This window comes from Neospora caninum, chromosome VIIa (assembly GCF_000208865.1).
Source record: "Neospora caninum Liverpool complete genome, chromosome VIIa".
NCBI classification, from domain to species: domain Eukaryota; phylum Apicomplexa; class Conoidasida; order Eucoccidiorida; family Sarcocystidae; genus Neospora; species Neospora caninum.
The window spans coordinates 3790012-3807042 of NC_018393.1; the positions used below are offsets into that span (position 1 = coordinate 3790012).

Consider the following 17031-nt stretch of genomic DNA (forward strand, 5'->3'; position numbering starts at 1 on the left):
ACAGGGACAGTCCAGCTGCGGCTTCGGATCTCCATGCGTGTTGATGCCTAGCTCTCCATGCGTTTTGGGAGCAAGTTCCGTTCTACTTATGTGCGTAAATGCCTCTCTCTCGACTCCGCAAGAGCCTTTCCGCAGCCGCCCTCGCTCTCTCTTTGTGCCTCTCCCTCTGGTGTCGTGGGCTGAGAGAACCGTTTGTACGACCCCTCCCTGCTTGTTCCTCCCCAGTTTCTCAACCGTTTGAGCAAAGACAGATGCGACGTTCTTTGTTGCGAATCCTCGCCGGAACCCTTGATGCCTGGTGCAGTGTCGGTACCGCAGGCTCCCCCTCTGTCTCCCGATTTCTCGGCGTGTGCATCCCCGCTGCGTGGCGCCGTCTCCCCCTGCACTGTCGTGCTACCTGGAGCGCGGACTGAGTCATTTCCACGCAACACAGTACTGCTTCCTTTGCTGAACCTAACTCCAGAGGGCCTTCCGGTAGATTTCCCGTCTCTCCTTTCTGCATTCTGGAATGCTGGTTTCCCCATCAATGTCGGCTCCAAGCCAGCGGAGAGGAACGGGATTGGCGTCGCCGGCGCGGGGCTCTTCTGCTGCCGCTCGACCCTCCCGCTGTGCACACTGTACTTTGGGTTGGACAAATAGCCTTTGCTCGGGCCAGATGCCCCGTCTCTCATCGGAATAGGGCGCGAGTGTTCCATGTTCTGCCCATCTGCACACGGCTGAGGCCAGAGAGGCATGTCTCGCCCCAAAGGTGGGGAATGACCAATTCGGTTCGGTGCTAGGCCACAGGCTCCGCGGCCTCGCGAGAGCTCGACGTTAGCCTCCCGACCAGCCTGCGCCTGTTTTCTCCACCGATCCCGAACGCATGCACAGAGAGCGAGAAGGAACAGCATACCGCCGCACGCCATACAAAAAACAACTACGTACAGCACCAGTGGACTGAGTTCGAAAAGGGGATCCACAAAATAGACTGGAGCCGTCGCAGTAAGCCCCCAGGAACCCACCGGACCAGGCCGTGGCCGAACGTCGGCCAGCCCAAGGAATGCAAGTGAGGACGGGAAGGCACTCACCGACCCGTCGAGCAGGGATGGATCGCCAAATCCTTTCCGGAGATTGCTCGTTTTGTCAGTAACACGCACAATCTCCACGTGTGCGTCAAGAGGGCCGGGGAGCCTGCGCATGGATCGAGAAGACAGAAACACGAAGGACTCCTCTGCACACTGTCAAGGATACCAGGGAAACCGATATATAAAAGCTAGTCAAGCAGCCACTGAAAGAGTATCCAAAAATGCACATGATCAATATATAAATACATATATATGCATCGTCGTCTCGTTCTCGTTAAGGAGACCCACGTACATTTGTATGGACGCATGAACATCTTTGCAGTTCTGTACATATGCGGGGGCACATCTGCATCAATACACAACTACTACTGCGAGAGTAAATATGTGGTCGACTATGCGTGTTGTACATATATATATATATATATATATATAATATGTATATATACCCACATACACGCGCGCACACAAACAATTGTGACGTCCTCCGCTGTTGATCATACCAATGAACGTAAGATACCAAGCTGGTACGACTACCTCTCCAAAAGGAATATAGGTGGCACGAAACATACCGGAACACTCTGCCCTGAAGAGCCTCTAGGTCGTCCATAATGTCAGCGGCACGTCTCTTCTTTCCATTAGCTCTTTCTTCCTCGTCGTATAGTCTGGAGCCACCCCCTCCAGATAAAAGAGAAGTCTGCGTCTTTCTCATTTTCCGGTCCTTTTCTGTTAAACCCAGAGCCCGCATAGCCCGTGCGAATGCCGGCGTCAGGATTCTCAGCCGGAAGTGAAGATTCTGTTCCGTGGCGCGCGAAACTTCCGCCGTCTTGTCTCCACCATCGGCTGCTTGTGAGGCAGAATCCGATGCCTGTTCTTTGTCAGCAAGCTGCCGCCGGCGACTGCGAGAGTGCTTGGCGTCTTCCTTTTTTGAACTGCTCAACAGTCTCTCTGCAGAGCTCCATGATAGCTTGCCATTCGCTGGCAATATGGTTGTCCTCCCTGTTTCCTCTCCAGAGCCTGGAGTTTCTTCCAAAAGTCGAACCGGTGAGTCTCGAGCTTCGATTGCAGTCTTAAGCTCTCCCTTTGCCTCCGCATTCTGCTGCCCGAGGCTATCTGTTTGAGACACTTGCAGGACATTTTCTTTACTGGCATTCCTATCCGTCGACCCCGGTGTCTGTGGAGGGCCTGAGTGGGGAGGAACGCCTGCATCCTCCTCGATGTTCTCATGTACAGTTTTTGGAAAAGACGCGTCGTTCTTTGCACGTTGTTCTGCGTACTCTGGATTCAACTGCTCAATGATAAGGGCCGATGGCTGGAGGCCGAGAAACCGTGCTAAGGTACGGACGAAACTTAGCTGAAACAGGGCTTCTTCCAGGTTTCCGGTTCTTTCTTGATCTTTCACCGGGCGACTGGAATCGGTTTTTGTTTCAAGGTCGTTTGCCCAAAGGCTATCGGAGGCGCTGCCGCCTGGGGCGTCAAGCAGAACAGACACTTTCAAGTCGGCCACCACCACCAGGGGGTCGGCACAGCTCCAGAGTTTGCCGGTGTCTCGCGGTTCACTGGGACCGCTCTGCACAGATGCGCTTTTCTGGTGGTTTTGCTGCTGCTGAAATGCATTGGAAACCTTTACAGAGGCGACAGTGGGCTCTTCACACAATGCGCGCTCCCTCGTCAGCGGGGTTTGACTCGGGCAGGCTCCATCCTCTGCGCGATCGTCCTTGTGTAGAGAACGAAGAGACAAGAGCCGGAATCTGCAGGGCCGAGGGACGAGACAACCAGAAGGAACCAGGTGGAAATACAGGAACCGTTACCACGGACACAGAGTACTCAGCGCACTCATGGCGTTGCCGGTTTTCCGCCCAGAGGATTCAGAATCGCACCGGCAGGTGAGTCTTGCTCCCGTACTCCCAGGGCATCCGGAGAGTACATCGCGACTTGCTGTCCCGAGTCGCCCACCCCAGATCTTCTGAAGGGGGCATTTGCAAGTCATCCCAACTGCGTACCAAGAGTCATGTCTCGCCACGGGGTTTCTTTATACCTGCTGTAAAGTTGTCCGGCCAGAAGCAGCGTTTCCTCCCGCAACGCGAGCTCACGCATTGACGCCTTTCTCGCTCGCAGATACCCAGTCCCAGCCCTCACAGAAAACGACAGGAATGTGCGTCTTCTCCAGAAAACACCTTCTGCGCATGCTCTTACCTTCGACAGAGCCCGTCGCAGGAACTCCACTCGCCAACTGCGATTCCACATCGCCCCTTGTAGTCATGAGACACCATCAGGACAGGCGCCCGATGGCCGTCTCGGTCGAATGCTCCCATGGTTCCGTCCGGTCTGATATGGATTTCCAACCAACGGAAAGGAAGATCCTTCCCTTGCGCTCGGTCTTCGTTGGAGACGCTTGATTCAGTAGCGTCTCCCTCGTCCATCACTGCTTCCCGCGTTCCCGGTTCCTCCTCTCCAAGCGTAGGCTTCCACTCCGTTCTGGTCGTGTCTTTCTCGCCGGCGGAACCGCTAAGGCCGTCAGCCCTCTGGGAAAGAACCGAACCGCAGAGAGGGGGCGCCTTGCTGCACTGCGTAAGTTCCATAGCGGCCGCTGCTCGAAGGCAGTGGGGAGGAGCAAAGGGGGAAGATGCGAGGGTAAAGAACCTGCACCAAGAAAGCACGAAACGCCTGCTCGAAAGGGGAGTAAGTGCGCCCCAGCGGTGAAGAGAAAGTACTCCTAACCAGGTGTTTTTCTAAAGGATTCGCGCGCTCAGGTAAATCGGCTGGAGAAGGCATGGAGCGGTGGAGAGCAGGTGCGCCGCGCGGCCCGCACACAAGGCATATCTGTTCGTCAAAAGTGAAAGCTGATGTCCACCGTCGGCGGCATAAATTTTTGGCTGAGCTGGAGAGTTTCATTCGGACGTGCAGTAGAGAAGCCTCTTCTTGACAACGACTGACAGGTGTCTGTAGAGACCTCAAAATAGGCGCTGCGGCTGGAGCAACACTTTTCCACGCACGTTGGCCACACGCTGTGGGTCCGCGCATTCCTGATGAATGCTCCGTTCACGAACCTTAAAGGGTTTCCAGTGCGTGTGGACCAGCTGCACAACCCTGAGGCAGCAACTCAGAGGTAGATTCCTCGCATTCCTCGTTTTACGGTCTCACCTTCTGGCGTAGCAGTCTGTCTCGCAGTGGGTCCATGAACTCCATCGTCCCGGACAAACGCCTGACTCCAGGAGTCTTTCTGCTTCTTCCTCGTCACTCAGAGACTGGGGCACATTTGCTGTGCGCTGCCTGTTTTGATGGGGGTCTGCCTCGCCAGTCTCTTTGCTCGGCGCATTCGGCATTCGTCCGCCGTCTCCTGCCTGCCCCGAAGCGAAGAGAACTTCCTGCGTCGTCGCGTCTTCGTCCTGCGTGTCCCCCTCTGTAGAGCCTTGGCGGAGTCGTTTCTTCAGAACTGCTTCCTCGCCGCCTCGGAGGGTTGTCAGGCCGGCGAGACCCGCTTCTCTTTCGTGCAGAACAGAGTCGACCAACGATTGGAATTGACTTGCCACTGCACCGAACGCCTCTGCACATCCGTCACTCTCTGCGCAGCCAGCGAAGTGGACGCTCCCTTCCGTTTCGATGCACTCTCTTCCACGACCGTGCTTCTGGATGAACACTTGGAAAACACGTGTCTTGTAACAGCTCGCCGCTGGAGATCCATTCGGATACGAAGGCACTTCCCATCTGTCGATTGACCGGGGAAGTGGCACGCCTGGGTGCGACGACCTCGCCACTGGGCTGCGCCAAAAATGAAGAAGGAGGGAAGGGGAGACTTCCTCTTGTCTTTCCGAAGTCGCAGGAACAACAGGAAGCGTTGTCCCGGCAACTGGGAGGGAGAAGTTCTCTGACTGGCTCGACGGACTCAAACGTCTCTTTGGTGACTCCACATCGGTACGAGAAGGAACCGGGGAATTGGGGACGCCTTCGGTGTCAGGTCTACCTTGTGGAGATTCAGAAGAAAACGAATCAGATGCTTCCGGTGCGAGAGAAGAACGGTCTTTATGGGCTGATGCATCTTGGAGCTGGTGGTGTCCTGCGGCCACTTCGCTCCTCGAAGGACCATCTTGTTTTCCTGTAGAAGCCTCGGTATCCGAACCGTGATCACTTTGCTGCCTGTGGTTCAACTGAAGAAGTGGATGAAAGGGAATGCACGCCGACCACTCGCTCCATTCTCCATAACAGTCCTCATCGGCTGAATCTGCAACACACGAGGCAACCGGGCTTCCCGGTATGGATGGCTACATTTTGAGAAGAAGAAGAGAAGTTCTAAACTCTAACCGTGTACGGTGAACCGCCAGGCTCCCTCGAAAACGGTTGTCTGATGCCATCGTGTACGAAAATACATGCAACTGTATGGATATCGAGAAAGTGAGAGAGTACCAAATCCAAAATATACCGGCACACACGTGCACATGGCTGCAACTCTTTTATGCGTTTCGCCCGTTTCGCGGGGGCGATCGTCACAAAAAGACTGGTCCTTTCCCACTTACAAATGCTGAGCTGCGGTAGAGCCGAGACTCCGTAAGAGAAACAGACGCCTTCAGGTGTTGCCGGTGTGCCCCTCGTTGCCTCCTCAGCTGCTGTCTCTCTCTGAGTGAGCAAAGTGCCAAAACCCTGTAGTAATCTTGCACGCCGCTTTCGCAGAGAACCGGAGCTACTGGCCGACCCTTCCATTCGGTCCTTCTCGTCCACCTCTTCATCCGAGACAGCTGGAAGCGCCGAGATCTCCTCGGCTCCGCCTCCTCCCGAGTCGTGTCTTTCGTCCTTCTGTACAGCCCACCTGTGCGGCTCGTCTGTCGAGCTTTCGCCTGCTTCAACCTGGCGAGTGCGACTTTCATTTGCTGTCCTTTCCTCCTCGGCTCCCATAGAGGTTGCGCCAAACCGACTTCCCAGACCGTCTTCGAGACGCGTTGCCGTAGGTTTCGCCTGCGATGGCTTCAACTCAGCCTTCGTGCCGTGCCTCCCCGCACCCTGTGGAGGGGAAGATGGAAAGATTCGACCGTAGCATGCCGGCCCGAATGTTCCTTCTTCTTTCCACGTAGCGTTCGGACACCCCCGAGTCACCAGGCCTGTCTGAGGGTGAAGGAAGGCATTGCAGTCGCGGCAGTCATCTTCCGTGCAAAGGCTGACGGAATCGCCTGGAGAGCAACGCACGCAAGGAGTCTGGAGACGCGCAGGCGGGCTCATGCATCCGTGTTTCTCGGGTCCTCAACCTCGCTTCGTGTTCGTCCCTTTTCCATCAACGCACTGGGAGGCATGCTGCTTGGAGGGAAGAAAGTACCTTGAAAAGGTGTGCCACAGCTCATCTAAATGTATTCGCGTATGACGTTCACACACGCGGAAGTAACCATCGACACGTAGTGCATGCATACACATGTCAGCACATCTCGTGATTACATACAGCTGCGTACAGAGAAACTAGGATTCACGACCAAAACAGGAAGGTACACGATATAATGCAAGCGTTTCCCGAGATGCCAAAACTTGGAAAAGATTTCTTTGTCTGCTTGTTGCGAAAGAGTACCGTTTCTCTTACTGCTTAGCGGAAGAGGAGGATCTCTGGGATCAAAGCCGGCACCCTGCCCTCGCCAGCCAGTGCAGAAGATTCGATGACGCTCTTCAAAAGGGGACTTGCAACCTCCATCTGCTCAGAAGAGACGCGAAGACGTCAAAATCCATGGGAAGGCAACGAAGGGTCGCGAAAATGAAAACCATTTGACAATTGCCATGGAGAAGAATCGGTCTTTGGTTGACGAGTCCAGACACCGCCGATGCACCTCATCTACGGGAAGTGCTCCAATGGAAACGGAGTTGCGTTTCATCATGGACTGACATTACGTAGCACTTCGGATAGTTACGGCGTCAGAGAAGCACACGCGAAACGACAGACGCATCTTTACACGTATCTTTCTACACAAATTTTGGTGGATGTGTGCAAAAGAGGCACAATGCTGACGGCAAGGGAAGAGACAAAACTGCAGGGAATAGGGCGTACGCCCTAGCAAACTCACCAATGACAAAGCACGATCCCACATGCTCCTGGCGCATACCCCACAAGCCTTCTTTGTCGTACTGAAAGAGGCACCTGGAGAAATCCGAAACGAGGCAGTGGAGAAACCTCCATAGCACAACGTGCAGCCACTCCGTTCTCTGGAGTGGCACTAAGGTAACCCATTTTTGATTGTAGAGACCCGTGATCTTTTAAACACTCCGGTGGGGCTTCCGTCACATTCAGCAGTGCTGAGGACGGCGAAGGACGACCAGCATATATGTACTTATACATAGATCTCTATGGCCCGGGATCACGCTGAAGTGCACGGGAGGGGGCGCGTCAATCGCGTTTTCGAAATACTGGGATGAAAGCAACACCCAGGCATTTTATAGGGGACGATACCGAACAAATAAAGGAAGCCAGTCGCGTACATGGATGCATATATAGGTACATGGATGCATATATAGGTACATGGATGCATATATGGATTGGATCGCTGTGCTACAGGTACCTTAGTGTCTTTCGCGGTGGAGTTCCGGTGGCATCTGCACTGGTCGAGGTCGCATCCTGCCTGCCTCCGACCTCGTCCGGTGTCTGCTGCGAGCCGATACGCGGCTGCCATCCACAGTCGACGGCGCATCGGACATCGACCAAACCGTTGTGGTTGCAGTCTGATTCTGGAAAAAGGGAGAACTGGGGAGCGAACCAGGGCCGCTTTTCTGTACAGTTGGGAAGGGGAGACAGAAGGAAAGTCACGTGAGAACGAGCGCCTTCTCCATGTTTCAGCGAATCACAACCTGCAACTGGAGGGAATGTGGGTTTGACCCCTGGTGCAAAGAAAAAACTAGCCAAAACCAAAAACATGCATTCAGGCGTTTACACAACATACATGTAGTTGCTACTGAAAACATGGACATATATATAGAGAGAAAAACAGAGGCAGATAGGTATATGAAAAGATACTTTATATATGTATTCATCAATGATGTGCACCTGAATTTACATATATACATATATATGCGTAAGTATAATCACCTGCTTACACTCATGCATGCTCACATGCGTTCTTGCGTGCATGTGTAGCTGTCTCGCTTGCTGTTTACTACGATAACATAAGCATGGAGACAAGATGAACGTTGAACAGGGTTTTGCCACTCAGTACAAAATGTTTTTAAAGTTGCACGTTTCCTCTTTTTGGTTACAGGTCGTCAGCAGCATCGAAGGACTTACTTTCGCCGCTTCCTCTGTTGTTTGTCCTTATTTCGGCCTTCGGAAGTCCCGAATTTGTCGTCGCTGCGCCACTGCCTTCTCCGTCATCCTTCGTTTCTCTTTGATTGCTTGTTTCTTTGCAGTCTTCTAGAAGTTCAGAGAGAGCAGGTAGGGGAGGCAGTGACGGAAGGCGGCGGTTTCCGTCTTTTTCTTCCAGATCGTTTGCTTTTGGATGCGCCTTCGTTCGTTCTGCGTTGTCTATTTTCGTCTCTCTGACATCTGGCTCGTCTTGCCGTGCCTCAGTCCCTTTTCGGTCATATCCTCTGCTGTTGTTTTTTGCGAAAGCCGATCGACGGACGGAAACTGGGGGAATCTGAAGATGTGGTAACTGACGCTTTGCGCAGCCTAAATCCAGGACAAGCAACCACCGGTATCGGCCTAAAGGGACAACTTGTCGACATGCAGACAGAACTCCGCTGGAAAAATACAGCAGGGACAAAAACAAAAGACAAGAGAAAGGTTTCGGCGAAACTGCTTTACAGAAAGCAGTGAAGAGTCGAGATAGATTAGAGGGCTCACAAGCGAAACAGAAGGGCAAAAACATAAGGTAGTTTGCCAGCGGAACCTGTCGCATAATCCACGGATACGAAAAACGATGCGATAGAAAGAGAGGAAAGACGCTTTCTGAAGACGCTAAACGCGGACGTGGTTGTGGTGGTTGTGCTCTACTGTCCGGACGGTGTCTCGTTCAAGATTTTCCAGTCGATGAAACCCATATCTTTGCACAGGCGACTCACGGACGACACTCGTGAACTGTCGAGAAAACCGGTAGTCTAGGGTGTGACGAAAACGTCGATTAGGCCGGTTTCACGATTGTCTGTTCGATTAAAGATACTTAATCGCTGTAGCACGCACCTTGTCATATACCAGTAGTCGGAGGGTGATTCGCTGCACCCGCCGTGGGGATAGTTACACACAAATTCCTTATCCACGACAATTAGCGGATTTCCGTTGTCGCCTTGAGAATCCTTGAGTAAATTGTCATTGTGGGCAGGATCACTCTCTGAATACGAGTCGACGTCTTTCGTCTCCTTCTGCTCGACGGCCGCAGATAATGGCTGTGGCGATGCACTGCCGTCAGTAGCATTGTTTTCTTGGTGAGAAGAAGCTGGCGCCTTTTGAGAAGATTCAGCATCCCAGAGGTCTTCCTGAACAGGAGCACAAGATGAATTCTGGGGGAAATCATGATGCCAAGTGTGCTCTCTTTCGTTGTCGAGGGGCACAGGGGTAGGCGATATGTTGGATGCAGGGATTGTCACTTCAGTAGTATTCACCTCTTGTCCGGACGTGGCTTTGGAATTGGTGGTTGGGTCTGACGGAAGATCGCTCCTCGTTTTCTTATTGCCTGAAGGAGAGGACATATGAACATCCGCATAACTCTCTTGGGGCAGCCGATGACAGAGTGGCAATGGTCTAGTTCTTCCCCGCCTAGAGAACAGTAGTGTGGGTTTTCTTGAGATGGACGAGTTGTGGTTCCTTCTACAATCTTTTCCCGTGCCGTCGACACATTCCTTAACATCTTCCTCGGCGCTAATCTGCTTCACATCTTTATTAAGGAACCTGGCCACCCCAAAGGGACCGCCGGCACTGTTTGACGACTCTCCTTGACCGAAGTACTAGTGGAATAAACAACGAGTGACGAAAGGAATCCGCCATCGAATATATCTTGATGATAAAGGAGCGAAATATATAGATACTGCCAAGCTCCTGAGACGTATGTCGGCCCAGTTACGCGGCGAACGTTGCAGTTCCCCGCAGACGGAATCGCACGTGCCAGAAAATAGAACCGTTCTTGGAGCCTTTAGCCCTAGTTCGGACGCCGTTACGTTTCAGTTAGCATAGGTGTCACTCCTTCCCCTCCAACAGTCGAAGGAACTTATAGAAGCGCCATAAATCTAGCTTTGGAGAAGCCTGGCACAAAACATTTCAGTGATTCGGCACATACAGCGTAATGGATACGTTAGGCCGAGGCATCGGGCCTTACCTTCCGTCAGAGGCGTGGCGACAGCACCAGAGGAGGTAGACGAGGAGGCCGCAGCTGTACGAAGAGGAAAGCAAGACGAATTGAACCAGGCAATGGAGAAAAGGAGGAGACAGGAAAATGAGAATAGAACAAAACATCTACCGCCTAGAAGGCCACGTCCAGCCACCAGCTGCTGTTGGTTCCCTAGGACCTGTCGTGGACGAGAGACGGTAAAAGACGGCTCCGCGATATGTGAGTTGCCCCACATTTTGGATGGGCTGTTCGAGTTGCTGTGGAAGTGCAACAGTCTCGAAGAGGGAAGAATGCAGAAAGCTGAGAAGAGTCACAAACGACCCTGTGTACTGGAGTGACAGAAAGGACACCCGAGGAAGACCCGTTGGCCTTTCAGTGGACAGGCATAGCTGCTACTTAGCTGTTCCCGCCTGCAAAAAGGCCTTTCCAAAGGCCCTTCGTCCCATTAATCAAGTATGTTCTGCACCGTATTCGAAGCAAAAATTTCGTTCTCCCACTAAAGTTATTTGGAAGAATCACGTGCGCCTTCAGATATACCACAGGCCTACTTATCTGCAGCATGTGACGCTCGCATACTGACACGCGCGTGTGTTTCATAGAAGAAAAGTGGGCTGTCGGTGAAAGCTTCATGGTGGCTGGCCAAATACACAGTAGCGCTTTAAAAACACATGCACCACAGTGTGTAGTTAGGTATCGCAGTCTTTTACCAGACAGGGCCAAATACCGGCTGTGCAGCGACCCCCCACAGAGCAGATTTCTAAAGATGACCTCGTTGGATTGAGAAAACACCTAAGTGTAAATGCAAGATGATAATATAGCTCACGGTTGCCTTTCAGACTCCACACCAAGTTCCGTCCTGTTCTTGATATCCATCGAAGTGACACGACTGGATTGTTCGTGCGATATTTCCACGAACAAGTACATCGCTTACACGTGCAGCGACTCAAGCACATTCTGTATAATGACCTTGCCAGAGATATCCCCATCTTTTCCTCTGCTGCGCTGTTCTCCACAGTATGTTGTGTGGCTAAAAGATGAAACAGGCACTGGCCCACGACCAGCGTGTGGCGGTGCTTTCATTGACGTGGGCCTGCTCCTCTAATCAGCACTGTTCTGAAGATTGGAGCAGAAGTCCATTGAAAAACATACTGCTCGCAACTGTTAACGCTATGTAGCTACGGAGAACCCAGTGGTGAATCCGTGTAGCCGACAAGTAGGGGAAAAACTCTTGCTGCTTCTAGAGAGGTACTGGCAACCAGCCGCCGCAGTTCTGCACGTGTGAGGGGTTGTTCACCATTTTAGTCTGAACACCAGACTCACACCAAGAATCGGCAAACTGGCCGTGAGCAGCGGACGCACAGCCCAGCTTTGTACAAACCATTTTCACTGCGATCACCTCTTACGTTTGTTGCTTTTGTTGTTGAAGTGACACTGAGAACAATTTCCCTAGAAGAAGGAACAACAGCCCAGTTTCCCCTGGTAAAAGACAACGCGGGCATAAATAACACTCCCTAGCGCTTTTCATGGATGTTGCCTTAACATGGACACAAATATACACGTGCATATGTAATTACTTGAGAATACGCATGTTCAGACACGTGTGAACATGCAGCACCGGGAAATTTGATTAGGCCAAGGTACTCCACTCTCTGGTCTCAACGTAAAAAATAGGAAGACCTCTGGCCCAGCAACCATACATTTGTTTATACAGATATGTACACATTGTATGTTTCGATGAGCACGAATTGTATCAACATACACATATGCATTTGCATGGGCACATACGCAGGAAAAAACATTCTTTATCGGAGCGGTAAGGAGACGGCGACTGGCTGAACTCCACCAACGACACTAGCAGCTCCCATGCCAGGACCTGCAAGAGCTGTCGCGGGCACTCCGCCTGCTAAGACCGGTCCGGACGCTCCCATTATGGCAGGAGAACCACCTTGTGATGCCAGCAGAGGAGCAGCGGGATATCCGCCATATCCTTGGGGGAACATAGCTTCTGTTCCAACCAACGGGTATCCATACCCGAAAAAGGGCCGGTAGTAGTAAGGGAACGTCACTGCAGCGCAGCAGCCACAACATAGCCGCAAACACGTCTGACAGTTTGAGGCCGGCACCAACTCGTAGCATCAAATATCGCCCAAACAAGAAACTGTATTTATCATGGAATGTCCCAAAACCATACCCAAAGACGATACGGCCGAAGAGGAGTCGACAATCCCTGTAATTCTCATGAATGCAACGGTGAACAGCGCGCTCTGCAAAGCATTGCTGCTTTCAAGCGACAGGGCTGATCACTAGTGAGGCATTTTTTCATAAAACAGTCTTGCTCTCCGTGCTTCACGAAATCTGCAATTATCTGGAACAAGCAGAGCTCACAGCTGCTATCGAGGACCATGAGCCAGTACAAGACCCTCAGACATGATATAACAACATGCTTCTACGGCCACTGTGAGATGATGCCGCTCGGTAAAGATATGCTCACCGGGCTGCGGACTACACTCGATTTAGCGAATCAATGAGGGAGTAGCGCGACAGGAGTGAATTTGTTGAAGTAGATTGCCATACCTGACATGCCTCCGCATCCGTACCGACAGTAAGCGTCCATGAAGCTTGAGGGTGGCCCTATAGGCGCCGGTGGCGGCCCGTTAGGGAGCATGGCAGGTGCGAATCCTGTTTGCTTAGGCTTTCCGAAGAGGCCTCCAGGTTTTGGCTCCAGTCGCCTCACACCTAAAAACTGGAGCGCTCCTTCCTCTTCTGAGGGTCCGCTTAGTTGCTCGCTCTCCTCTTGCGACGGCTGTGGAACACCAACTTTGACCAACGCTTTCATAATGGTACCATTTGAGTTATATAACACGGCGCGTTCGTCTCCGACGACAAAGGTGGACCCTCCGGCCAAGAAAATTGTCGTGGCTCCCATATTCTCCGGGCTATGTGAATTCAAATCGGCTCCAGAGCGTGAAATACCGGTAACCTGCAAAACCATCTCCGTCGTGTTTCGGCTAGAGTCCTCTCCCCACCGCAGCGCCAAAGTTCCCATGTTTTGGATCGCAAAAAGGGGTATGGTGTTAATATCCCAGATTGACACAAATGGATGAGGGCCAGTTTCGAGAGGTGTGAAAGCAGAGGGGGACTGAGGTGAAAGAACTTCTCCTTCACTTTCATAACCAGTCGAATTTAATAATTCTGACGAACGAGTGGAATCTCCATTCCGCACGAATCCGGAATTCTGGGCAGTCGTCCACTGGAAGCCAAGGAATGGAGATTGATAAACACCTGATCGCAAGTAGTCACAGGATGCAAAGGACACGAACTTGAGTCATCCAACGAGTGATGCCAGTTAACATCAATTAACAAAATGTGACACTATACGGCAGAGCTGGTCACTGGGCGCAACACGCCCTTGTGACCCACAAGCTTAGCTTCTACCGGCGCGCTGCAACGAATGAGAGATGGAAGAAATACACTACATATGCTTCATTATTAGGTTCTCTTGTATACTCTGTATGCTGAGCTCCAACAATAAACTACACTGCATCATCTGTGGCTGTTGCAAGAGCAACCAGCGCAGCGAGAAGTGTGGTGACGGTAGGGTGGAGCGCGTCACATTCAGCAGCGCAAGACACCGCTCGTTCCGTTGGCCTCCCAACTTCGGAAACACCTGACTCACAGCTCCAGATGGCGCAAGCAGTTAAGCAGCAGAAGCAGAGACTGGACAGAACGACGCAGGCGAGCATGGTAACCAGCAGCTTGGAGTTACTCTGTTCACTGTTTGCCTACAAACATAAAAGCACAAAGTCATCGTGAAACGATAAAAGAAAGAGCTACCGGAAGCCAGATATGCACGCCTTAACTTCAACTGAGAGGAGGCGCACAAGCCACAAATATCAGTGTCGGCAACGTTACAACAGGACGTTTTGTTGTTTCGGCAGTACCGCAAAAATGGTGCACTTGAGTGTTGGCACGCCGTTTTCTATATACCCGAAAGCTTCAGACCCCCAACGGTACAGCTGCACGAGAAAACGCTGCCCGTATGTATACCTGAATTTCCAGCTCATGGCCAGCGGGGGCCTCCAAGGGAAGACATCCCGGTGGGGAGGTACTACAACCCAGGGAATTGTGGGCTTCTCGGAGACAGACAGACTTCATCATGCCGTCCTCCGTCCGCACAGTCGAATCCGCCGGTTTCATAACTATTGGCATTCGAAGGAAAATACAGGTGGGACGAGAGGATGGACAAGTGTCAGTCTGTCGAAAGCCAAGGGTTGAGATGAAAAGTGGCGATCCCTGCCGCATCTACGTCCGAGCAGGAGCTCTTCGTGGATAAAGGTAAAAATCGAAGGAGAAATTCATGCACTGACCAGAGCAACTTCACACAGCGGCAGTCCCGTAGTGGCGCGCCGACCTTGACCAGCAACGAGCAATCTCAGCCGAGGAGCTTGGACGCGCTGACCGAGTCACGAAACTCTTTAGAACGCGGAACGTTTTCCTGTACACACATGAATGCTCCTTCTGCTACATAACGGCTAGGTGATAGGTAACCGAGACTGTTCTGGCCCGTGTCAAAAATTCACAGTTTTCTCATGTTGTTCTAAGCTTCACCACAGTCGGCAGAGAGCGCCTCAAGTCTGTCTCGATCCACCCCGGCTCTTGTATTGCCGCTGACTAGTCAGCCGACCTGACATTCCCTTGTGTGTATCTGGTTGCATCAGTTCGCACGCTTTTGTCGAATCACTCTGCCGACTCAGCTTCCATACTACTAGGCATGCATGCTTCCCTGTGTGGGCATATTCCGTCATGGTCGAAACGCAAAATGAATTGCGTTGTAATGTTTGTCTACGATGAAGGCAAACGCAGCCTCAGGCGAACAACGCCCCAATAGTTCCAGAGGCGACCGTGTATCTCCTAATCTTTAAAGCGTGGACCTGCTGTGGAAAAAGAAATATGCTGTCCAGGGGTTATATCAGTGTGGCGACGTTCGTTAAAAACCGAACTGCTCGTGAACAGGAAAGCTGAACCTAATACACGGGCGCCCGATATGTGTTCCTCTCTTCTGGCTGCAGCATTTACCACGTGAGGACAACAAAATATCTTACAGGATTCAGGGAAAAGCTTGTGACTCTTTACTTTTTGCACGACGCCACTTTTGCTCACCGTACGAATTCGGTACCCCCACCCGTTAGTTATGTTTGCTTGGAAGCTGAAGTCAAACAAACGTCGAATCAAACCGGTCGGCGGTGCTCAAGGGGCAGGTGACCTGATGTAGGAGGCAATGGTGAATGTTGATTGTGTTCGTCTTGTGACAAAAACAACAAGACTTGCTCTACCTGTGTGCAGTTATTACAACGCTGATCGTCTGTTCGGTAGTCTCCTTCCAGCGGCTAGTGTTTAAAGTATGACTAGTACTGTCTTCTATTATGGGCGCCTTTAAATGGTAGTGCTCCAACAGGTCCGCCGGCATCAAACTGGAAAACCACTGACGGGGAAGACACGTCTCACGCGCCGTTAAAATACTTGGAAGTATATCTGGCTTCCTCACGTGGTTTCTCCCGTCGTCGCCCTCAGAGGAAAAGACTTGCATCCTATGGATGCGTCCTTCAACCATTTACTAAGTTTTTAGCAGTTCAATACAGGGGTGTGCTGACTGGACGATTAGGTCAACCACAGCGTCCAACTGTGCGGGTTTTATTCACTCGCAGTCTATTGGCCTACAGCGTTCCCTGCCAAATGTCAGTCTTTAACGGCATCGTTTCGGTCATATAGCGGCGACCCCACTGCAACCGCTCCAACCACCGGAATTTTGACACGCAGACGTGCCATCGAATCTGTAGAAGCCATTTGTTTTAGGGTAGAACGCAACATCCGGTGCAGTGTTGTCGACACCCTATAGTTGTAAACGGGCGTGCACGCCATCTGACACACTTACTTCTCATCACTGTGCAGGTGGTTTTGATGAGACTTGTTTCAACCAACAGGTTTACAAATCGTCTGTTGCCATTTTTGCTCCGTTGTCACCAGTGATGTGTAGAAGGGGTTACTGCCTCGGTGCTGAAAGGTTTGTAACAGTTTGCAGGCTCAGTTCGGCGTTCAGCCGAAGTTCGAGCAAAACGAACGGCCTCAAATTAGGAGACCAAAGCTCTAAGTATTTTATCCTTTGTGCTTTGAAGCTGCCTTGTCCTTCGTCGTTTTCTTCGGTGTTGAAAAAACCGTAGTGTCAGCTTCAAATGACCTACAGGCCCCCAACTGGGGGGCCGCTGTCTGTGGGGCCAGTGTCCTGCGTTTTCCAGCGGCAACGGGGCTTTCTAACGCATGCGTTTAGTCTTCATGAGGTTAAAGAATGTGTCGTGACAGCACGAACCGTAATGACCTCTCGAACGTGCGGCGTACGGTTCCGCCTGCAGAATCGGACAACAATAGATAGGGCAAAACTCAATCAGGCCGCTGACACACGCCTGCCGCCTTGCGGCCTTAGGCCTCAGCCTGATAAATGTTCATGTGAGCGGGAGTTGTTCTTTTGGAGCATTTCGTTTTCCAGCTACTGTATCGGTCTTCCGGAAGACCTATGTGGCATTGGCCAGTGTGTATAACCTCGATTCAGCAGCCCGCCCCCCGTCCACCAACGATTGAGTTGTCTGGGGGTGGCGAGCTTGCCATATGTGAAACAGAAATGCTACTGTTTGCAA

General features: G+C 51.9%; 1 protein-coding gene across 1 annotated transcript; it reads right to left on the reverse strand.

Moving 5' to 3' along the window:
* Positions 1-86: 86 nt before the first annotated feature.
* NCLIV_023680 (conserved hypothetical protein) lies at positions 87-13388 on the reverse strand (the record flags this gene model as incomplete). Its single annotated transcript, XM_003882563.1, has 15 exons — positions 87-1170; positions 1634-2812; positions 3258-3704; positions 4206-4823; positions 5752-6223; positions 6622-6729; positions 7097-7170; positions 7589-7796; positions 8308-8762; positions 9202-9494; positions 9621-9691; positions 10331-10384; positions 10891-10977; positions 12216-12407; positions 12917-13388. The coding sequence occupies 15 exons, from the start codon at positions 13386-13388 to the stop codon at positions 87-89; spliced, it is 5814 nt and encodes a 1937-aa protein (XP_003882612.1).
* Between the last annotated feature and the right edge of the window lie 3643 nt (positions 13389-17031).